The 24,537-nt window shown below is 39.7% G+C and overlaps 1 protein-coding gene across 1 annotated transcript; it reads left to right on the plus strand.

Moving 5' to 3' along the window:
* Nucleotides 1-719: 719 nt before the first annotated feature.
* On the plus strand, nt 720-22,315 carry TNFSF11 (tumor necrosis factor (ligand) superfamily, member 11; the record flags this gene model as incomplete). The annotated part of the gene is given in 8 exon segments (XM_009705244.1): nt 720-786; nt 1,650-1,656; nt 5,392-5,517; nt 5,578-5,634; nt 7,411-7,578; nt 14,318-14,363; nt 14,446-14,544; nt 21,894-22,315. Coding segments are annotated over 8 exon segments (992 nt in total), but the record flags the coding sequence as incomplete, so codon positions are not given.
* Nucleotides 22,316-24,537: the final 2,222 nt, after the last annotated feature.

Here is a 24,537-nt window from a genome sequence, read left to right on the forward strand (position 1 = left end):
ACCTTTATCTGTCTCTGAAGTTGGTGCAGTTTTGAGAGGGAGTCGGGCTGGAGGGCTCCCGGTGCCCTGCGTGGCCTGTGCTATCCCCTGGTTGCTGGAGCTACTCAACCTAGAGGTGTTTTAGGTGCTGCTCCGGCCTCTGGGTGCATATTGGGGTACAGAGTTCCTCAGCGACGTCGGCCATGAGGGGTCCCCGACTGGGGAAGCAGCTTAGTGATCCTTCACCTGAAGTCTTGCTGGGCTTTGGTTTTTAATGCTCGCCTTTCAGTTATTCACCAGAGAGGGGTTTGATATGGCTGAGGTCTTTGGCTGCCATAAATGTTTGACCAGTGGGAAAAATGTCTTTAAGGAAAAAAAAAACAGCCACCCCACCACACCACTTGGTATCGTTTGTCCTTCAGACTGTGCAGGGGCACTGTGGAGTGGGGTTTGTGTGTTAGCAGGCATCTGCTGGAGATGCCCGCTGTAGCTCAGGAGCTCCTTTCTGAGAGAGAGCTGCCCCTCGCCTGCCAGGCCACAAACCTGCCCGGGGATGCTTCAGAAGAGGCAGCGGCACATGCAGAAAGGAGCACGGGGAGGTATCTCTGTGGGGGGAGATGAGGTGACGAGCGGTTAGGCTTTCAGAGAGAAGAGGACCCTGTTTCTTGGAAATGGCTCGGCTGGCTGGCTGGATTCACTTGCTGCTGTGTCTCTTACTCTGTGTGGCTGAGCCCGCTCAGAGGAAGTGGGGGGCTGCCAGTTGGTTGCTTCTGAGGGTTAGGTGTTAGCTTTCTGCCTGGCTTTTTTGTCGGATGCTAATTAGTTCCATTAATACAGGTCTTACTGCCTTCATGGAAGTTATAGTTCTGTTGTGCGTACTTTTCATTTGAAGTCAGTGGGGAGTGGAAACCTGTTTCTTTCGGTTTACTTTCTAGGTAGATGTGCTTGATCTTGATGTAGCAGACTGGATTTCTTTACAAAGTGAACTCTGAAAACAGATGCGGCACAAATGTATACCCACTTGAACAGATGAATGACTATCAAATATACAGTAGCACTGCTCATCGCTTATTATGCAGACCAATTCATATTTTCTTACTGACAATGGCTTTTGTGTTTGCCATTCTTACAAAAATAAAATGGAAAGGCAATACAGTACTTAGTTAAACATATCCTGTGTACTTCAGAAGAGTGACATTTAATTTCTGGGACTCATTGTAAAGTAGCTTAAAGCTACTTGTTTGCTTGACAGTGAAATAAATTAATGTCTACTTCAGCTTGTGGCAGAAAAATGTTTTTCGCTCCAGATCTGCATGAACTTGAAAAGACATCTTTGTCAAAACATAGCTCATAGAAATGCACAGCTATACATTGATTAGTTGGCTAGAGAGCCATTGCAATCAAAACAACTAATCAAAGTATACTTTTTGAAAATGCTATTTTTCTATTCTCTCTACCTCCTTCCCCCATCCCACTGTCCGTCTTATTAAGGTCTCTTTTGGACAGGTTTATGTCAGTGCTTCACACGTGCCTAACAAAGGGTAAAAAGAGCTTTCTTACCATAATGGCTATTTTCTTCTGCTTCCTTGATTTAAAAAATTACATGGTCTGGGTGTAATTCTGCATTTGGCAGAATTCTTAATTCTCTTGCCAGTTTCTTGTTCCTGTAGATTTGGAGTAATGCTGTTGGATGGAGTCCTTTGTAAACTTGAACTTCTGAAACATCTAAAAGAGATGATGTAGCTAGATGTAGATTTGACTGAGGTTATTGCCTGAAAAATTTCTAATGAAGAAAATGTCTTCTTTGCCATCACTGTAAAAATTGAATAATAAGTACACTTTTGGAGTAAGTACATAATTCACAATAATAAGATATGGTAATTCATATTTGTTCACCAATTACTTATTGTGAAATAAGATAGATGGAAAAAATAGTAGGTCCTGCGGAAGTTAAGTCTTAGTTAACTGTCTTGCAGACTGTTTTATTTATATGGGACATGATCTGACCTTTCTTTGGAAAAAATGGGTGTGAAATTTAGTTGTATTAAGCTATCTCAATTTGTACTTTTCAGTACAAATTTCAGCTGTCTAAATTTGTACTTCAGTAACAGGACTTAAGTATTGTGGTATATTTTGTTAAAATAATGAGAAGTTAATAGTAGACGCTGTCCATCAAAAGATTTGAATTGTTTGATTGGTGAATTAACCAAGTGTGAATTCGCAAGATTTGAATGTATAGGCTGATATTAAGAAATTATACGTTTTACAAGCTCTTTAAAACTCTACCTAAGAAGCTGAGTAAACCATGACTCAGTTTTACCATACACATTTTATCTGTATTTGCATGAAATAATTTGGGCTGGATCATGACACAATACGAGCTGAGACAATAGTTGAGGTTTTGGTTTTTCCTTAGTTTTGTTTATTTTGTGGCTTAAGCATTTGGAATTTCACAAGGCACATAACTAAGACTGACACTAGATTTTCATGGGTAAACACATGTTTGTGGCCAAGAAATAATGCAGCGCAATGCAAATGAGACAATGATCTGGTATATCTAAAAGGAAAAAAAGCTAAGAGTTGAATTTTACCAATATTCTTGTAATAGTGTTCTGAAATGTAAGAACATTAAGATGTTCCGACTTTTCTTTTTGGACCGTCTTCTGCAATGTACTGAATCCAAGAAATTAAACACTAACAAAATGTATTGATCTGAAGTGTTTATTTTGCTTATACTTCATGAGGAATATTTGCTCATGATCAATGAAAATGCCATGAAAATTTAGTTAGATACTCAGAGCAACTGGAGATTATCACGTAATAGACTCATGCACAGCACAAGGTAGGAAAGCAAAGTATTTTATTTAACTTTCACTGGTAAATGCTAAAGCATATTCTTCAAACGCTTTGCTCTTAAGCTTTTTTTCTGGCCCATTTCCTTAATGTACTTAGATCATAAAAAAGTAGGAATTTGGTCTAACACTAACTGAACTGGAGGGCTGTGGAAGAAGCTGGAAGTGCTCAAATACAAATGTAGGGGCTGGATGTCTAACTCCCATATTTTAACCTAGAATGCCACGGTTATCCATTTTTCCCATTTCAAAAAAAACCCACCAGTGTGTACAAATCTTAACTATTCTTAAGATTCTTACTGAAGAATTCACACTCCTATAAATGGGGACCTGGAAGGCAGATTTTTGTTGTCATTTCATGCATCTGTGGAACTCATGACTTTCATTACAGTATGCTTTTAAACAATTACCTTTCAGACTTCATCTAAAGTTTTGAGAGTGTTGTAGAGCAGTGGCTAACAGAAAACAGCTTGCTGGAGGTTATTAGCATGTTTTGGAAGCCTAGAAGAACCCATTCTTGGTGGTTAAGAAAGATCATGGAGTGCAAAGTGGTATTTGATAATTGGAAATTGGTTTAAATTTGAAAATAAGTGCAAGTATAAACATTAACATTTATTGTAAGGAGTAAGTACAGAATGTGATACTGTAACTTTGCATAAATGAGGCAACATTTAATCTGTAAAGGCGGCTGGAATGTATTGTATCTTAAAACTAAACTGAATCTTTTTAAGATTGGAAAATTGGTTCTTGATTCTGTAAATTAATTTGATCTCACCCACAATGCTGGAGTTCCTTTTGAGTTCAACCTGAATTAGGTGAAAAGAGTCAAGAAATGCAACTAGAATGATGAGAGATGCTGAAAATCAAGGGGCGCCGAAAATCAAGAGGCACCGAAAAGTTTGATCTGATTCCAAGGTCAGGCACAATGGATGTATACACAATAGTAACATAGGAAAAATAAGCTAGACATTTTTCTCTTTAAATAGGTTAATTCCTCTAGGGTATTTAGCTTACTTAATGAGTTACAAAGCTTTCTCCAATATTTTTGGTTGCATCTTGATGTTTCTTCCAGGTGTTAAATCTTTAGGACTTCATGCTGAAGGTCTCTGTGCCTTGCAAGTTAGCAAGCTGCTTCCTGTAGACCATTCTGGTATTTCACCTGGCTCTTTAGAAGTTCTCAAAACATGCCCATGAAAGTTTTTCTGTGCATCACTTCTTGCCCACAGTTTTGGTCTCAGTGCTTGGTAATGCCTGTTTACAACCGTGGCAGTTCAGTGCATGTTCTCTATGAAGGTGTAAGATGTAGGATTTCTGAGAATGCCCTTTCAGACAAGTGAGCTAATTTTCATAGTTAAACATGGTGAAGACTAGGTGTTCTTTGAAAAACATAAGGACAGTCAGGTAGGTTAGCCAGTCCCAAGATCAGAGCTTCACCTTATCAAACACTAAATCTTGAGACTTGCAGTTTGTCAGGATATTTTAAAGCTGTCAGCACAGCTTTAATTTTCTGAAGCTATCAGTTAGTGTTTCCATTAAGCCTTCAATCTTTTAACTGTAGGTGCAGAAATGCTGGTTTTCTGTCTTAAGCCTTCAGCAGAAAAACTGTAATTGTGAGTAAGTGCTTCTGTACAATCTGCTGTTACTGTTCTGGCATAGTGTTGTGACACACATTTGGCTGACTGCTGATGGGTGATAGCTGTAAGTCTATGCTATGCATGATTTGTCATGCTGGATGCTCAGGCCTTTACAAATTCCATGATCTTTGTGTTATAAAACCTAGTTTTATTGCTTACTTTTCAGAAGATGTGTTTAAATAAATCCAGAACTGGGATAATAGTCTCTCACTAGTAGAATTAGTGATAAAAATGAGTATCTACTGGCAGTTATTTGCTGTGGCTTTTTATCTTCTATCCTATGATGTGCGTGGAGGGGAGAAGACTGAGATATCCAGATCCTGTTGAAGACCTTAATTCCCTCAGATCTCTAACAACTCTGACATAAGAGGCTACATCTGGAATAATAGGTCCTATTTTGGGTCCCTCAGTACCAGAGGCATATCAACAAACTGGAGAGAGTGCAGCGGAAGACTACTGTGATAGGTAGGGACTGTAGCATATCAGGAATGGGGACCTGGATTCTTTGAACTTAATGAAGAACATACTACGGTGAGGGAATCTGGTCACTGTTTTTAGCTACCTAAAGGTGGAACCAGGCTCTTCAGAAGTACACAGAAAAAAAACCCAAGAGGCACAGTCATAAATTGCAGCAAGGAGAACTGTAGCTGGGTATCAAAATGAGTGTTTTTACATAAGTGGTTAAATTGTAGAACAGTTTGCCTGTAGAGGTTAAGATTCTCCATCGATGGAGATTCCACAAAGCTTGTCTAGACAAGGCCTTGACCAACCTAAGTTACAAGTTGACCCTGCCTCAAATCTCCAGAGGTACCTTCCAGCCCAGGTCATTCTGTATTAACTGCCTTTTAGCCGCTGTTGGTAAACATTTTGTTGTTCTTTTTTTTTTCTTTCAGTTTACAGTTGATTTTCTGACTTCTGAACGCTAGTGGAACATCCTGGGAGAGATGGTTTTAGGGTGCAATTTTACAGTTGTTAAAGCTAGTGCTGCCTTCCTGCTTTTTCATTCCTATATCTGTCCTTGTACTGGCTTTGATGCCTGTCTGATACCTGGAGTGAGTTGGTTTCAGGGTGCTAATCTTTCAGGAAGTTAGATTAGCAAAAAATCTTCCCAGGTTATTGGTTCAGAAGAGGAGATTGAGAACCAGGAATGAAATTTTGTGGTGAAGAAGGCGAGCACACAGAGCTGCTGGTTTAGATCAGCTTAAACAGTTAATGGGGCTGCACTGCACTAGCTGACTTTGGAAGTCATTAGTGTAGTTTTTAATACTTAATTCATAGAGCTGTAGTGGCTATACACAGATCTTGTTTTGGATTCAGCTCTCAGGCCATCCCAGGGAGATGTTACTGCCTTCAAACCGTTCTGTAACTCATCTCTACCCCTCTGCTCAAAACTGTGGCATCTTCTGATCTTCAGGTGAACCTTTTGTGACCTGTTTCATTCCAAATCTGCAGGGATATCCAAGGCAGCTAAACCAGATCACAGGCGCTGACGTTGGTCTGAATGAATCGGGCAAACAGCTCTCATCTGGAGACTTCAGTAGAAGGATGGTGGAGGCAGCATTTGGTGTTGCCATCTGTGCAATGAATGTTTCTCTGCAGTGTGTGCCTGTTGGATGGCTGCCTGGCCTGTGTAGACTTAAATTCACCTGTGTAATCCTAACCTTATGTTTTTAAGTTAACTCTGTTCTTTTTTGGGGGTTAGGGACTCAAATTTATGTTTGTGTGAACAAATGATATAATGTATTTGATTCACTCCGGCTGTTTTGTATTCTGCAAAACTTCCTTTTGGTGTTCTGTTTTGTTCAGTGCTATGTTAAGGGAAACTGAACACCGGTCAGACACGATCCGTAATGTCTTCGCATTCCCTCGTCATGATTACAAATAATGCATTACCTTTTGTAATTCTCCGATAAAATCGTTCTTTCCACCTTATGCAGAAAGATAGAAGTAAATGTTCTTTATTAGACCAGCTGATACAGTTAGAGAACTTAGACAAGATTTTGAGTGCACAAACCTTTCTTCAAGGCTGAAGTAAAAGCAGAATAAATACAAATTGAGAACAATTGCTGAGAGTCATAGGCCATCTCTGAAAGATAGTGCTTAATGTCTCTTGAGTGTAAAGTATATGGAGTGTTAGAAGAGAGAGTGAAATGGTTTAAATAACACTTACGCAATTAAACTCAAGGCACAATCCTAATCCTTGGAATATCCTTCCAGTTTATCTAACTGATAGAATTCAGGGGTATTCTAAACTTACAGTTTAAAAGTGTACTTGATTCAATCTCAAAGAATGATTGCTAAAAATATCTTGCAGATATTCTAAATTTATCAGTCTTTGTCCCATGAAGCAGAGGTGTTTTGTGGTACAGTTTTATCTTTTGGGCTTTCTGAATTTGTGCTGTCTTGGTGACTGTTTTATACAGCAATGTCTCCTGCCCACAAAATAGTTTGTGATAACTGACTTCTGTTCTTCTGTTTCTCCTCTTGAAGATGATGTGCTAGATGTTGCACATACTTTCTTCAAGTTCTTCTGCTTGGCATTTGTGTGTCATCTTGCAGACTATAGTTTTTACAGATAGGATGGCTGTGTATGTTGGCTGCTAAAATAATTGTTGTATTGCACTGACTGGTCAAAAAATGGAATTCAGGATTATTGATTTTACTGTAAGAGCGGGATTTATCTTTAACTTCTGAAAGTCACATATCTAGTCTAAGCTAATGAACTAGGCAGCTCCAGAAGATAATTCATTCTCCTAGCTTGTTGTATGAAATAAACTTCCATGGGGGGAACTTTTTGTCTCTTCATTTTTTACAGTGAAATTTTAGATAATAAACTTAGCTAGGTGCCAGACTTTTAGATGGTTGAAAATTCTCCCTGACTTAAATGCTATTAATGTCTCTTGGACAGACATTTTAAACTGTGATTGTGCTTGTATTTTTTTCAGATGGACCCTACTAGAATTTCAAAAGAACATGCACACTGTGTCAGAACACTTTTTGAACATCAAGAAAATACAGATTTGCATGATACATCCTTTGAAAATCAAGAAGCAAAGTTAATGCCAGAATCATGTAGAAGCATGAAACAGGCTCTCCAAAGAGCTGTGCAGAAGGTAAGTGGCAGACAGACTGTGTGTTGCTTTGTTTCCTGCTCCTATTGATCTTACAACAGTTTTTCCAACATCTGTATTTGGAGGTAAGTTCTATAAAGTATTTTCTGATGTTCAGATAGTACCTGAAGTTTCATCCAAGATCATGTTGTGTTTGCTCTTGAACCTGGTAGTAGTTAACCAATTCTGTATTCAAACACATTTTTTATTTTTTTAAGAAAGGAGGACTTGAAGTTGCACTGAGAAAACTATGATTGCAGTTAGTTGACTTGCCATTCTGACATTTGGATGGGCCTGAATGGTAGTCATTTATCCTAATATTTGTATAGGTTTGCCAACACTTTGCGTCTTCATAAAGAAGGACAATTCCATGTTTTTTTCAAAGCAGTCTTCCTGACTGTTTCTGACAAGATTCTCCCAAGTCAAGGTCATCAACAAGCAAAATATTGACTGGAAGACAGAGGAGATAACATTTGTTCTCATTTGCTCTTTTTTATTACTCTTTCTGCAACTTAAAATGAGGGATAGTATCTCCTTTTTCTTTTTTTCCCTCACTTTGCCAGTTCTGTGTTCTGTGCAGACCATTCCCACACTGACAGAAGAGCTGCTTTGCCATAGCACAGTAACTGGGCAGTCTTTGCCCAGCTGTTGAGAATGACAGCTTGTTCCCAAACACAAATAACAAAGGTAGTCAGCTAAAGAAGTCAGCCCTAATGAAGAAGCCAAGGGAAGCTGGATATGTCACAATCACTGCTTACTGCAGTTACTGCCTTTGATCTCTTTGCGCGTTCATGATAGTGTTTAGTGCTAATTATGGGCTATTTAACAGCTGAGTGTCTGCTATTGTATTTGGTTTTCCTGACTTTCCAGGTCCACTACAACTTTACTTCTTCACATCTGCATGGGACTGTCAGTTTTTCATAAAGGATACTACATTAGATTTGAGCTGAACTCATACACTTTACAGAGTGAATTGTACTTGTGTTAATTTTATAGTACTTTAATTGTGCTAACATAATGTTTGCTTTTAACAGAGTACCCTGAGTGACAGACCTTTTTGTGAACAAAACTTAAAATACCTAGGAGTTCGTGTCTTGTTCCTTTTGCTAGCTACCTCCTTTAAAAACTAAAGGGAAAAAAAAGGTTTCTCTGTAGGATTAGTTCTTTCCTCCAGCATTTTATAGAGACTCTCAACTACACCTACTTCTATTCTGTATGCTGGTACTAGACTGCTTGTTCATGCGGCTCCCATGGCAGAGTAAGGAACTTGTTACAGTAAGTGAATGGGAAGCCCTGCGTTCTGGTCATTTGCTGCTGGTTACTCAACAAAGGCATTGGCTTTAGTTGAGGCTGCACATCCTGCCATTCTGGATGGAGGTTAAATGCTGCAATGTCCGTGGCCAAGATAAGTGGTGAGTAGGGGTAACTTTCTTGGCGATGACTATTAGTTTGAGAACAATAAAATTTCCCTTGCCAAAGTAATCAAACTCTGAATTTCCTTTGAGTGCAACAGAATGTGTTAAGCAGCTACATCGGTGTTCTGGATGCTTTGTCATGATATATTGATGACACAGAGGAAAATAAAGATAGGAAAATGCTTGTCTGGGCCTACATTCATGTCTTTTCAGTATATTAGAGAAGTGAAAGAAACAGTGTTAAGGCAAAATTATACTTTGTCATGTTCTGTAAGCTCTGCCTTTCATTGGCTCTGCTACAATGAAGGGCAGAGATGCAGCTGGATCTTACTCCAGTTTTGCTAGTCCTTTATGTGTGGGAATGCAGCAAAGGTGACTTGAAAGAGGTTTCCTATCGTCTGTGCCTTCTTCACTTTCCTGGAGGAGAATCTAACCTGTGTATGTTTTAAGAACCAGTATCTTTATCTGAATTGGCAGCATGTTAAGTAGCTGAAATGGAACACTTTAAAATACCATTTATGTTTTGTGATTTTTTTCAATATTTTGTCTTTTGCAATTCAAGCTGTTCAGGAAATGAAAATAGACAACTTGCTTTTGCTCAGGTTTATGGTCTGGTTACAGCTTTTAGCTTACTGCGCTGGTTCTCATCTGTTTTCTTTGCACACCTGTAGACCTAGTGCTTAAATCTAAAGCAGGGATTGATGTTGAAAATGAAAGTGCTCTTATGAAAACCAGTGTAGTAGGGCTGCAACGTTGGGTCTAGAAACATTTGTCTCCTGAAAAAATAATAATTAAAAATTTTCTTTTAATCAAAATCTAATAGTGAATTCCTTAACATATTCCAGAATAAAAATACTGCTTAGGGAGAAGCTTACTCAGTAGAAAGCACATTTTCAATATTGCATGTAAACATTCAAGCAGATAAATAATACACTTTCCTAGCCTGTCTGTTTCCTTAATTTTTTTTGCATGCAACCCTATAAACCTCTTGGCAGTCCAGATCCACTAACCACACTTCTTATGAAGTCTGTTAGGAGCCTGAAGTGAAAAGGACTTCAAACATATCTTGGGTCAATTCATAAGTAACTGTTCTTGGCAATACTCCCAGCTTCTAGCAGCTTGGGGAGTTCAGGCGTAAACTAGTCTCCCACATGGCCACAGAGTACTTTGCTAGGCCTCCAGGGCAGCACTTGTAAAGAGATCTATATACTTAGCAGACATTTAAAGTGCACGTAGTTATGGACAAAGTCAATGCTTCAGGAGTGATTGCTGTAAGTTGTTAAAATTTCACAGTTTCCATCTTATAACCTTACATGCCTTTTTTCTGCAGGCAATAGGCTACTTATTTGGATAGAAGCTGTAGTGCTGATCTCTAAACTATCTTCTGACGAATATTGGTTCATGTACTTTCTATTTCACTTCCTTCCTGATTGGCATTCTTCAAATTGCTGAATTTCCGGCAAGATAATGAGATACAGCTTCCTGGTATTAGCTGGACTTAAAGCATTCAGGTAGTAAAAGAAACAACTGCATAAAGGAGCTTTAAGATCACAGCTGAAGCAATACCTGAGTGTCCAGAGGGGTTCTCTTCTGGTTGGTCTCAAAAGGCTACTATAGCTATGCAAAGTAGATCCTGAGATACTGTAAAAGCCAAAGGAGAAGAAAAACCGTTCACAAATGTCACGTGTTTAAATGTAGCCTTGTCTCTGCATCCTCAACATCGGACATAACTTGAAGAGTGAGAGTTATTTTTGTTTTGAAAATGCTGAGATGCTAAGGGTTAAAACCTGCAGCCTGCTGTGAATGAGGAAAGAGCAGTTCCCAACTTTGCAGGCACTTAAAGCATGATTTTAGCTTTTAAAATGTGAAAGCTCTGCCACTTCCCAATGTCCTCTTAAATTTTTTGGATGAAGGAAGACACATTTTTTTGTTTTTGTGACTGGCTGCTTGTCTGTTGTTTAAACAGTGACTGTATGAAGGAGGTTGGAATGTGAGAAGCAGGCCAGAAGAGTTGACTTGGTGGGCAGTGAGCAAATGACAGAGAGGTGCTCAAGTGCAGCTTATCGTAAGACTTAACAGTGGTGTGATTTTTTTTGTGTACAGTTTTTCTAAAAATAACTCAACAGCTTGGTAGCGCACATGGTTCTGTGGCTGGCAGTCTTAAGAGAAGTCACTAATATTTTGTCAGCAGTTCTCATGCCATTATACCAGTGTCTTAGTGACAGGTTCTGTTGAGCTGTTTCTGCTTTCTTGATGGTAGTGTACATTGTGATTAGGTGTGAGATGCTTAAAGACGTTCAGGTGCTAAAGAATGCAGTTAATACTTTAAAGATTTAGAAAATTCTAGCTCTTAATTCCTTGCAGTAAGGATACCAGGGGATTTTTATAATCCCACTAAAAGGCCATCTTTAGACATCTGGTTATCTTCAGACATCCACTGAAAAATGTGGTCTTTGAGTCCTTCAGGGTCAGAAGCAAGTATATGCCAAAACGCTTTTCTAAGGCAGGTTGTGTATCAGCACCTTGGAACTGTAGAAACATGGAGTAAAAATTCGGAAGAAGTATTGAACTACTTATTCTTCAGGAGAAAACCCATAGCTTTGTCTCTGTCATCTAGGGACTAGTTCATGTATTTCAGCTTCCACTTGGAAGCCTGGGCAACAGAAATATCAAAATTTTGTGGGGCTGGTCAGAATCAAATAAAGAACTTGATGCTAATCCAGTGTTTGGAGAACTCAGCTGGTGGAGGACTTCTGTTTTCTGGCCACAGGCTAGCCACTTCTAATCCGATGACAAGCACACAGAAGAGTCAGTGAACATGAGCCAGTCTCCAGCTCTTCTCAGTGTGTTAGTATTGAGCTGGCACTTATAAGCTCACTTTGGTGGTAATGACATTTGCATTCCTAATTGCATAGTAGCATAGCTTCAAGAGGAGTATGGGAGAGCATTCCTGTCAGAGAGAGATGCTCCTAGGAAACAGAAAAGTAGGCTCAAACCCATCAGGTCAAGGAGAGTTGTGGACCCAAGTCTTCCTGGGTAGCTGTTCTGCTTACCAAGTGGTAATGCTGCAGGTGAACAGCACCACCAACAGTTAGAAAGCAAGCAGCTCAGACTGTGTTTCATGAGGACCACTGCCTCTCCGCCTGGAAGATGAGCTGAGTCAGGCTGCTAGATCTGAGAAGGTGAGGCACCCAGCTGCTAGAGCGTCTTTGGAAATGTGCAGAAGCACAACTCTATGCTCTTAAGAAAAAGGTAGGTTAAGAGGAGGATAGCAGTTGTCCAGTTCAGGGATTTCAAGGGCTGGGCAGTTAACAACCATGGGATTTTTTTTTTTTATACCAGTTCAGACAATAGGACATGAAAATGTACGTAGCTCTTCTTAAGTCTGCCCAGTAGGTTCTTCAGGCAGGGACATTATCACGTTCCTTGGGAGGAAAGGATACAAAAGCAGACTCCACATCTGAGAAGTTTCCTTTAAGAAAGCAAGAAAACAAAGGAGTCTCCCCTTTCTAGGGAAAGGGCTGGGAGCAGGTATGGTGCAGTAATCTCTGAGAGTGTAGTCCATCTCCTGGTCTCTTTTACCTTATGTCCTGTTCTCTTCTGAGGCTTTTGCCACTTTTTGCAGTATCTAGTACTTGCAGTTTTTTGTTGTCTTCCTACTTCTGATGAAGTTCAAGAGCTCAAGTGTGGCTAGAGGCTGGTGTGCAGCTCCTAGAATTGAGCTTCATTTTCATGCTTCTAGAACTGACATTGAAGTAGGAAGATCAGAGAGGGAAAGTGAATGTAAATGGAGGAAGTGAACATGAGTTTTGCTTCTTTTGAAGTTGCGATTCTTCTGCTTTTCTTCTCATCTCTACAGCAGAAAGCATCATAGTGATTCTTATCTACAAAATCAGCATGTCTCTGCTGAAGTATTATGCTTTGATAGTCATACTACAACTTCCATACTGCTGTGGCTTTTCATTTTGGTTTAACATTTAAACACCTACTGAAAGGGGAAAGTGAGAGTAATAAATGCACCAGCTAAGGTGTTAGATTTCACAGTGGCTGCAAAATTATATAAAAGCAGGACTTTAGGTGTTTTCAAAGCAGGATTTCAAGTTCTAAAACACTGCAGTGATTGAGACCACAGTGGAACATTGCTGATCTGGCCAAATCTGAGGCGTATTGCATATATGTGGTATTGAATCAGATGAATGGCAATACGTGTGACAAAGACAAAGCAAAGGACCACTCTTAGGTTTCAGAGATGAGATTTGCTGTCTTCAGCAAAATGTTTCCTTTACTTAAACATCTTCTTGATGGCTCCATGGTATGAGGTATTCTGAATAGCAAGTAGAACATTACCCCTGTTTTTTAGAAAACAGAGATGGAGAGTCATGGGGCAACAGGGGACAGAATTTAGGATTGAATTTAATATTACCAAGACTCAGTCCAGGCTTGTTAACAAGAACAGACTGCTTAAATTTTTGAAAACTGTGGTTCGTATGTTTTCTCAAGAGGAAAACAGGTGTAGATTATTAAAAGCAAGGCGCTTTGTGGTGCCTGATGTCTGTTGCTTGTGCTGTTCTTGATTTTGGGTAACAGAGGTTTCATTCATGTTAAAATTCATCTGCAGTTTTAAAGAATGCATACTTCTAAACTCTGGCACCCAGTCTATTTGGCCCAGTACAGATGTGGAAGGTGCTTAATCCTTCAGTTCCTGCATACCTTGTTAGAACTGAGCCTTGATTATAAAGCCTTGCAGTCCTGCAACCTTCCCTGCTAGTGGTCAATTGTGAGGGGTGGAGGGTTTTCATTTACCTCATCATATATCTCGTCACAAATGAAATTCGGAGCTTAGCTTTCCTTAGTTGTTAGTTGTGATTGCACACTAGACCCTATGTAGAACTGGCTCTTTCATTACCTTTTGACCCCAAGTAATTAAGTCAGTTCATAAACTCCATTGTTTTATGTGATGCATTCTTAGCAGTCATTGTTCTGTTATACTTTGAGATATATTCCAGGTGCAATAAGTAGGAAAGGTGGTGAGTGTCCTGTCACCACTACTTCAATAAATAGTGCAGTGATCATACACACCGTTGTTCCTGTCCACCTTTATCAGAAGTATTGGACAGAGGAAGTAATTTAATTTTGGCAGCTAAACTGTGTTCATATTATTCATCATGTAAATATGAGAATATGTATCCCAGGCATATGAATATACTGTAGGCAGAGCAACCCCCACATACACATACACACAGAGTGTTGTAATTGTGCAAACTGCCTGCAATACGCGATATTATAAAACCAAGACAACACAAAGCAATGGCTTTTTCTTATTTTAGGAAATCCAGTATGTCATGGGAAGAGCACGACCAAGACCAGAAAAAGGTAGGTGCTGGTTTATGAATAAGAAATATTTTAGTTCTACTAAACTTGTCTTTCTGAGGTAATGCAATTCTTTTATCTCTAGCTGCAATGGAGGCATTAGGAATGGATCTGTACAAGAGAAACAAACCTGAGAAGCTGCCGTTTGCCCATCTCATTATTGATGATAAGAATATTCCGTCTGGTAAGTTCAGTTTTAAGTGAATACTTCCAATGCTACTATAAATGTATTAACCATAAAGTGTATAAAAAAAGTTCAGCAATACTAGCAAGAGACTGGGATTTCAGAAATGGCTTTTGATAATGAGAATAAATTGGATGCATTAAAGGATTTCAGAGGTAGCAGGGGTAACATTAACAGGAGGATAGCTCCCCTTTGCCTCAGGTATCTTATGTCAGTCTGTTAGATGCTGAATGATTTCAAATGACCACTTTTCATGATCAAGCTCTGAGGGCTTGGCCTGCCTCTTTGTGCTGTCTTCAGATGAGGAATGAAGATATGCATTGAATGCTCTCCTCTGAAGTTTCTTATTTTCTTTGGATAGTAGGGCGCATCTGGAGTTCTTCACTCACACTGGATATCAGCTATAGGTGTACATACACACAGATGTATGCATATGTACACACATAGAAGGATATACCAGCACAAAGACTGGCCAGAATCCAGATCTTGCGGGTTAGAAGATACTTCCCTTCCATTGAGTCAAAGATTACTTTTTTTGTCCTGGTGTCAGATGAAGAAATGTGTTGTTTTCTGTTATAAAATTCAAGAATGTCATATGTCCACCTATTAAACCCTTCACAGCAACACTTTTGTGTGCTGAAGTGTAACTGGATCTGTGCTGGGTACACAGCATTTGTATTTAGGGTGGATCTGGAAGCTGAGAACCTTATATGAATACACAACACACATGCGTATCAGGTGCCTATCAGTGTAAGAACTTGCCATAAAGGAAGCACATCTTTTATTTTGAGGTGTTGCAAACCTAGAACTGCAGTCCCAGTATGATTATTAAACTTGCCTGCTATTTCCCTGCCCTCTGTGAGTACACTGCACTCTCATTGCATAGGGCTGAATTTATAGCAAGCGTTTCTTTCTTCTAATGGCATGTTGAAAAGGTTTTGTCATATTCCATTCATTATTATGTTGCAGGGCTGGTATAGACTTTTTCACATCAAGTCTCCTAGGGCCTTCCTGACATTCAGACATGCCAAAGCTTCACAAGGGTCTGTCTGCATCCATCTAGTCCAGTAGCAGGAAGATCAAAGATCGTAGCATTGTACTGTGAGCAACAGGGTTTCTGGTCAGTGTGTTGACTTGGATGCAGTATATTTCTGAGCTATTGAGTAGGGGCAAAAAATGTTCCTGTGGCTTTTATCTGCCCCTGTGGTAAGGGGATGACATTCTTTTATCTTTCCAAAGCTCTTATTTGTTACCCGCATGTATCTTTGGATGGCTTTGGGAATGTCCTCGCTAGTACAGTGTGAGGGAGCAAGACATGAGTCTGCCTTGGAACACTCTCCAGAGGAAAAGATTAATTCCTGCAATTTTAGGATATCTTAGTACTGTTTCTTTTTTTGCCCTGGGGCACTGTCAGTTGAGATTTTTCTCTCTGTATTCTCAACACAACAATCATCATTAGTGTGGTAGAATAAACCAGAGTTTATTCTGAAGCTATCAGACAGAGGATCTCAAGATAGGAGGGGGCATTGATCACCACTGTCTTCTTCCTCTGAAGATGTATACGTTCTGCAGTGCTGAACTCCTAGTTAATTAAGCTATGTGCATTGCTTTTCTGTTGTATATAACCAAACCAAAGGGGAATGCTGGGTTGAGGCTTGAAATCTGAGATTTCAGCAGCCTGTATAGTAATACTTGCTCTTGCTGTATTTAAAGACAAAGCACTTCTGTACACAATGGGTTAGCTTTTTACCTGGAGGAACAGGATTCTTTCTCCCTTCAAGTGCATTTGTGTTGCCAAGATCCAGAGTTTTATAAGCAGGGAGCTTAAGCAACTTGTCAGATGGTAGTGAGAACTTCTACAAGCTTTCTTATTAGCTCAAATGCCTCCTAACAAGCTTCTATTTCAGTCAGATTTTGGCTTTTGACATAGGTGAATAGTAGAAGGTGCAGTATCAGTAAACATGTCTTAGAATTTTATCTTTGGACGGATTCAATTAATTTGCTAATCATAGTCAGATTACTTACATCTGTAGAAGTGGGGTGTGTCAGTGTCACACTTTGAAATTCACATTTTCCTGTGGGGAGTTTATTTGCTGTCTACATGGATGTTGCTGTAAACTGTATTTTTATCAGGGCTAGCAGCTGAAAATTTTTACTGTTGTGCATCACTGCCTTAACTGTCTAGGGAGTAACATAGCACATCTGTGGGTAATGGCAAGGGAGGCATTGCTCTTGCTTGCTCTCTTCACTTTTTTTTTTAATAGCACAGGCTGCAGGAACTCTCAGAAATACCGTGCCTGTGACAAGCTGCTTTGTTTCTCCTTGGAGCAGATCAAGCCCTTACCAATGTGATGGATTGAACATACTCCCTCCTGATCTGGCACATACGGCTTCTGCCTCTTTTGGAAGAGCATTGCCAGGATGTTAATCATGAGGACAGCTTCTGTGGTCCTTGTGGGCATTGCAGCAGTGAGGGGCTGCATCCTTATGGATAGCTGGAACCCTGAACCTACTGGTTGTGAGGCACTTTAGTATTGTGCTCGCTGGTATGAGGCAGTACCCACTTGGCTGGGTGGCACAGAGATTAATGACAGGCATAAAGGATGAAGAATTTGCCGGAGGGTCACTAGGAGTTTTTCTCTCCCATCCTGTTTCCTCTAACTGCAAATGGCAATTTCTATTTTCTTCCCCTGATTCCTTACCCTACACATCTGAAATCCTTCTAAATTGTTTTATGCCATCCGTGAGTCTGGACAGATCTGTCCTTAGTATTTTAAGGTTCTCTACTGTCATCACTCTTGACACAAAATAAACTATGTCAGGAAAAAAAAAAATCGGTCTTCACTGTCAAACAGGACTTTATTTTAAGTTGTTTGCCACTGAACATGCTTCATGAAGGTGCGCTGAGCAGTGTCTGTGAGGGAACATTTTCCTTTTACCTGGTTCACAATAATATCAAGCCCCAAATAGACTTCTGCAGCTGGAGGGAGTGCAGAGAAGGGGGAAAATAACCCTTCCCAGATCTTGGTGTCCCCACCCATCATTTGGCTGCAGAAGCTGTAGTGGTTTGGCTTGCTGTGTGTATTTTTTAGGTTTGCTGCCTTAGGTTAAAGTTGGATGCTTGTTGGTTGGTTTTTACCAGAGCTCGCTATAAATGCTACCTAGGTTTTAAATGAAAACAGTGAATTTTGGTTTATAAATTGATTACAGAAATTAGTCACAGTTTAAAGGAGAAAATCACAAACAGAAATAAATATAAATGTTAAATATATCGTTTGGGATGTCTAAGGAAACGCTGTAGTATTCTGAGCTATTTACAACTTCAGGTTCGGCTTAGCTGCCCTTTGCCTCCAAAACAGTTTTTCAGAGCAAACAGTGCTTTGATCCTCCCTTAGGCTTTATTTATACCAGAAAGCTACTGGGATGCAAACAAATTATCAATACAGGGCTGCTCTGTTCCCCTCCCATCGTCTTCCTTCTTACTAATTAATTTTATTGAAACTCATTTGTGTTAGTCTTAGTTCATGCTCACAGATACCCAAGACATTGTTTCGGTTTGTCTTCAGTTACTGGGAAGACTGTATCTTAGCCTTTTTTGTAAAGCTTTTTACCATGTCTGGAAGGTTATCTTATTATCTCTCTGACCTCTTACTTCTCTGTCCACATGACTTACATTGTGCTATTTTTTCATGGCTCCATAGTAAATTTTATCGCAGAAGATACTGTATTGTAGCATTTCTGACTGTCCCATGGCTTGGGTTGTTTCAGAGTTTCTGATATATGAACAGCTGATTTGGCACTTGTGTGCTCTGGTTTTCTCCTCTGCCTGTGTTTTGGGCTGCTGAGTGTTTTGATGTCTCCAAATTTGGATGTATTACCACCAGAAGTGCTGAGAGCCTGCTTGTTCCTTCCATTGAAGATTGCATGGCATAAGTCCTACCAATGCATCTCTGTGCTGTTCTGCTGCCTGTGGCATGCCTCTTCTGAAGTTCTGAATTGTGGCAAAATGCCCATGTGCCTCAGGTGATACAATCATAGCATCATAATTTAGGTTGGAAGAGACTTCCAGAAGTTATCTAGGCTAATCCTTGGCTCAAAACTGATAGGGTCATCTTCCATCATCTCTTGACCTGTCCCTCCACCTGACCAGGGGTGAATGATGCATATTCCCCTCAACACCAAAACAGTGTGAACAAACTTCGTCCAAACCGTTGCCCCCCACCCCCCCCAGCATCTCAATTACAAGTGACTGTGGCACCTGTTTTCTCTCTTCCTGCTTCTTCAGCAGAGAATCATGCATTCCCACTAAGGATTTCTTCAAAATTGCTGCTTGATTAAGTCTGGCAACCAAAACGTTTACTTGCCAGGTAAATAAAATCTGCCTAGCAACTACCCAGTGTGCCACCAGTCAGTCACAGCATGCCGGAATGCCTTTCTGTTCCTTCATACGTATACATTCCTGTCCCGTACCTCTTGTGTGCCTCTCCTCTGATCCAAGCAGTGATTTCTTGCCTATCTTCCTCATCTTGAAGGTAGCCCAACCTCCTTGGGGCAGTATTTCTGGCAGGCTGAATACTGTGCGCAAGAAGTTCTACAACTTCCTCAGCTATCCCCAGTGCTTCAGAGGTGTGCTCTGGTACCCCTATCTCAGCATCTCTTGCAGGTGAATAATTCCAGACTAGGAGACTTAAGATCTTAGTGTCATTTCCAATTAATTGGTGGGTTTCAGAGGGTTTTTTTCGAGGCACTGCACAGAAGACATCTTCTCTGTATGATTCTGCTTGTATAGTTTCTACCTGGCTGCACTGGAGCCATAGGGGAGCAACTATTTATGATCTGCCTTTGACAGCCTATGCTTTGCTCAAGTCTTTGTGGAAGAATGCCAGAAGCTTTTTGTTCTGGACTGCTATTAAAGTATTCCTCTCACATGCATAAGTTGGTTGCCCTTGGCAGTTAGGAAAGACTCATAGCTCTCAAATTCCCCTGTCCCTACTTCCCCTCACCTCTTTCTGCGCAAACAAATCCAAGAGGCATCTTTTTAACTAATCAAATATACCTGGGGCTTTTCCCCAGCATACTTGTGAGCACAGGTGGTTCTGGGACATGCCTTGATACATCCTTGGAGGAGGGGGCACTGGGCCCTGGCATGTGCTGTGGAAAGTTTGATGGGAATAGATTGTTTTAGTTTGATATTGCAACAATAAGATACTGAATGTTCCAAGCAGGCATTTAGATGCACTGGGAGCCTAAGGTAGAAGGTCCTCTGGTGCCTATGTGGACCCACTGCTGTGGGAGGGAGCAAATGGAGTTAGTCTTCTGTGCTGAAAATTGCTAGTGGTTTGGAGGACAAGTTGGCCAACTCTCATCTGTTGTGTTATGCCCTTTGTATTACACTGAATAAATGGTAGAGCGCTAGTGGCTTGTACATATCGGGAAGTGTCAGGGCCTGTGGGGCATTCAGGACAGTGCTGTTTTCTCTGTGTGGGCTTACCCATACACCTTTGATCTTCTTCTCACACTGTTGCCTATTCCTCTGCTTTTGCCAGCAGAGGCAGTGAGATGGGGTGGGTGCTGTAATGGGATGGTGGTGAAGCTGGGGAGGTGGAAGGGACTGTGGGATGTGTGCTGCAGGGCATGCTCCTTAACAGAAGATACTATAATTCACGTGTTGTAGTAGCAATGCTGTCTGGGCTGGTGTTGCAGTCTGCTTCTTAACACTGTGCTACCAAAAACAATCTGAAGTGTTAAATGTGATCAGGTTTGGAAGAAAGACGCCAAGGCTTGCTCTCAGTGCCTATCTGACCGCCTGCCAGGCCATCTCTTAGCACAGCCTTAATAGTAGGATCTAGATGAAATGACATCTGAGACTTGACCAGCTTGAAACCTCCAAGAGATGATACAAGGTGGCTGCATGGTGATAGTACCCAGGGAGGTGCCTTTCGGACCAGAGTTCTGGAGGAACATTTGTACCTGTCTGTGTGAAGTCGGCTTTCAGTGACAGTGCTGAGCTGACAAACTCATCAAAACATCTCCAGTCTCTCAGCTCCTTTTCATTCTCTTCTCAAAGCATTCAGTCACCTTAACAGATAAGGGACAGCTTCCTGTTTACCAGGCCACCATCATGCGGTGGTGTAAGCTTACGTGTACCTGTAGAAGAAATTCAGTAATGCTTGTTTACATATGTTAATTGTATTAATCTGTCCTTTTTGGTAGTCAGATTTGGTAACTGTTACATGTGTATTTTGATTCCCACGTGCATGATGTTATATGGAGACACAGAATATTATTATCATTTTCTTTTCCAATTTGTGGATCTCCAGCTTAAGACAACTTGAAGGGAACTGTTCTCCTCCAGGCATGGAATATCAGCTCATCATTTCTAGTTTGAAACTGACTATACTTTAAAATAAAGAAAAATAAGAAAAGAAAAAAAAAGACATTGCATCCAGAGTCACATCTGTTTTCCTAAAGCTCTTTTTCGAAGACCTTCCACATTAGACAAAGAATCTGAGTTTACCTCCCGAATAGCTATAATTGCCCAGCTATAAGTCTTTGTACAATTATCAAAGAATTAGGATTGTGCTGTGGGCCACTATCCTGAATATCTAGGATATGACTAAACCAGATTGTGGAGCCTTATTCTGGTATATGCAGGCACTGAGTTAAGTCTAAACATTGTTTTTCATAAAAAGGTTTGTTATGTTGTAAATACTTGAAATGCTATCTAAAGTCTAGGCAACTTACTGTGTAGTACAAATGATGCACAATTGTACTTATTTTTTCCTTTTTTTTTCTGTTCTCAAATTAAAATATGTTTACCTTTGTACCACTGCAGTCACAGGAACATAAAATATGGGAAGGCTTCATAAGTTTTCTCTTTGGCGAATTATAGGTTTAACTTGATTTCAGATTTTGTTTAGTTATTCCTTGCAAACACTTACAGGTTAGAGACTGATAGAAAGATTTGTTGTGTTTTCACGAGTAATTTTTCTTTTCAAATTACTCTCAAGTATTTGTTACTTCAATGAAGTTTTAGGTGAAATGCAGTTTCTATACAGAGCTTTTGCATGATTGCTTAGCATAATCAAACTATTAGCCAAGCAACTGTTTTCCACCATGGTCCAGCAGATGTTCTGGTGGGAGGGCAGACAGTTACAAATAGCAAGCCAAATATGGCAGTACATGATGAAAAAAGGAAATTTTCTTATGAATTTTTATCATAATTGTCTAATATTCACTTTAGCCTATATAAGTGTAGTTGCTCTTGACTCTAAAAATCTGAGATTGTTTTCTAAATGTTGGAGTTTGTTAAATGTTTATAAATAACTTTTTTTTTCTATCCTCTTCAGGAACTCGCAAAGTGAACCTCACATCCTGGCATCATGACAAAGGCCAGGCAAACTTATCAAATATGACATTCAATGATGGAAAACTAATTGTCAATCAAGATGGTTTTTACTACCTTTATGCCAACATTTGTTTTAGACATCATGAAACTTCAGGAAACCTGACTAAAAGAGGGCTTCAGCTGATGGTATATATGACTAAGACAAACCTTAAAATAAAGCGCTCCGATGTGTTGATGAAGGGAGGAAGCACCAAATACTGGTCAGGGAATTCAGAATTTCATTTTTATTCTGTAAATGTAGGCGGGTTTTTTAAATTGAAATATGGTGAAATGATAAGTATCCAGGTATCAAACCCATTGTTACTGGATTCATCACAAGAAGCAACTTATTTTGGGGCATTTAAAGTTAGGGATTTAGACTGAATTTTTAGCATGCTGAAAATTGAGTTTTTAGTGGTCCAGAAACAACTTGAAGACAGAACTGAAAATCTTTTGCAACCCAATTGCATCTGTATAAGCCATATATCTCTAAAGACACATTTTTGCCCTGTGCTGACTCCAGTGGGAGTCCCACAAGTGCATAGAAAGGCAAAATTACATAGTTCTCCTGATACAGTCTTATAGCAGTTTTACTTCATATGTCTCCCCTGGCTTCAGTAGAGCCATTATGACTTTTGCATTAGTGTAGTTGAAATCAGAGCAATTAATATTTTTGAACTTCTGTTTCCAAGTTCTGCCCTGACTTTTTAACCTGTGCTACTCTTACTAGTTTTGGCGCAAACCATAGGGCAGGACAGAACTTGGCTCCCAGCTTGCATCTAGGGCTCAGTTTTGCTTGGGGTTGAGTGTTCTGACCCTGAGATGGCAAAGATTATGAAAGTATGACTAATCCCATCGCATTTGATGTGGCTTTTCACATGCTTAGTTAAGCCTGTTCTTGCTTTGCTGGATTAGGGTTGGAGAGCTCGACCTGGGGCAGAAATGAGTTGCAGAACACCTAAACAGTTCAACTTAAGTTTTTACCTGATTAAAAGGGCTATTCCAGGAAGAAGGGGAGATTATCTGGCCTTGCAGTTCTAAAAGGTTAATTACAGGTCATTTTTATTATTGTTGCACAGTTAATTGCAAATACAAATTGCCAAAATACGGTGTGCCTTTAAAGTATTACATTGTGCCAGAACCTGCAAAGACATTTTTTAGACAAAAAGTATGTATTTTTATATTCTGTAATATCTAAAGTTATATTTCAGGTGTAATGTTTTGTGTAAAAAAAAAAAAATAATGTAAATTATATTGTCCTATAGTATTTGATACAAAATATTTAAAATCTCTTGCTGTTTGTATATTTAATGTTTTAAACTGTTTTTAATGTACAGACATGTTAAACTGGTGCACTTTTTAGTCCCAATGGGAAAAATTGCAGCTAAAAGAGGTTGTTTGTAATTAGCAAATGTAATATATATCTTTGTTCTTTTTAACTTAATAGATATCTGTTAAACTTGTCAGTATTATTGGGAGGGGGTGAATCACACCAATGCCATGAATAATTACACCAGAATGCTGGTCACTGGGTGCCTTTCGAACCTGGAGGGTAATTGACATTACAAAGCTGACATTATCTAAAGAAAAAAAAAAAAAACCACACCAAACACAAACAAAAAATCCACCCCATAATAAGCCACAGAAATGTATTAAGGGTATTTATAGTTACTGAACAGGCATATTTTCCTACAACAAAATCTGCAAGTTGTAAATTCTGCAATTGAGTAATGACTTTTTTAGCTTAGTTTCCTGAAAAAGTGAAGCTTATGTCATTGCATTGCCTGTCCTTGTCTCCCCTTCTAGCTTTTAAAGCTCTGCACGCTTCTGCCAGATGTGGCAGGTGAATGGCGGTGTGGAGAGAAATTCTTGCAGATTTTACCAGAACAGACAGCTGAGAACAACTCGGCCATTACACATTATTTGTCAGTGGCTGGCCACTGTTCATATTAGCCAACAAATGAATATGGGGAGACTTGTAGCTAGCTGCAACACGTGTTGTTGCTTGTATAGTTGCTTGGCCAAAAGAGGTAGGTGGATGGAACCTGAGGGGAGCGTGGGGGACATAGGAGAGAGCTGCAGATACTATGGGTGATGTTTAGAGCATATCTGGGCAGGGAACAGCAACTTGGTGGGGAAGGGATGAGGAAGGTTTTAGGAGTGTTTGTGTGCTCTAAGGATGATGTGGGGAAAACCTGCTCTTTAATGCCATAGGAATCACAGAAGGCAAAAGACTCAAATCTGTAGGAATTGAGGTTTCATACAAATCCTCAGGCTTTTTTTTTTTTGACAAGGAAGAGTTGAATTCAAGCAATTATTTTATACTGTATAATAAACATTTCTTTTTAATGTTAATATTGTTTTCTTACAAAATATATTTCTAAGAAAAAAAATCAACTCTGTGATTTCTTTATTTGCCTCTGCCCTTGTATTTCTTGTGCAGCTTTGATAATTTTGTTCAGATTTCAGAACATGGAGGCTGGGTATGGTATAACTCACTCAAGAAAACTGAGGCACAAATCGACTGTTTTGAGACAATTACAATGAATTTTATGGAGTTTTGATTTGACTTCAAACATACATCCACCATTTTCAAGTAGGGTTAC

The sequence above is a fragment of the Cariama cristata genome, unplaced genomic scaffold (genome assembly GCF_000690535.1).
Source record: "Cariama cristata isolate BGI_N322 unplaced genomic scaffold, ASM69053v1 scaffold18308, whole genome shotgun sequence".
NCBI classification, from domain to species: Eukaryota; Metazoa; Chordata; class Aves; order Cariamiformes; family Cariamidae; genus Cariama; species Cariama cristata.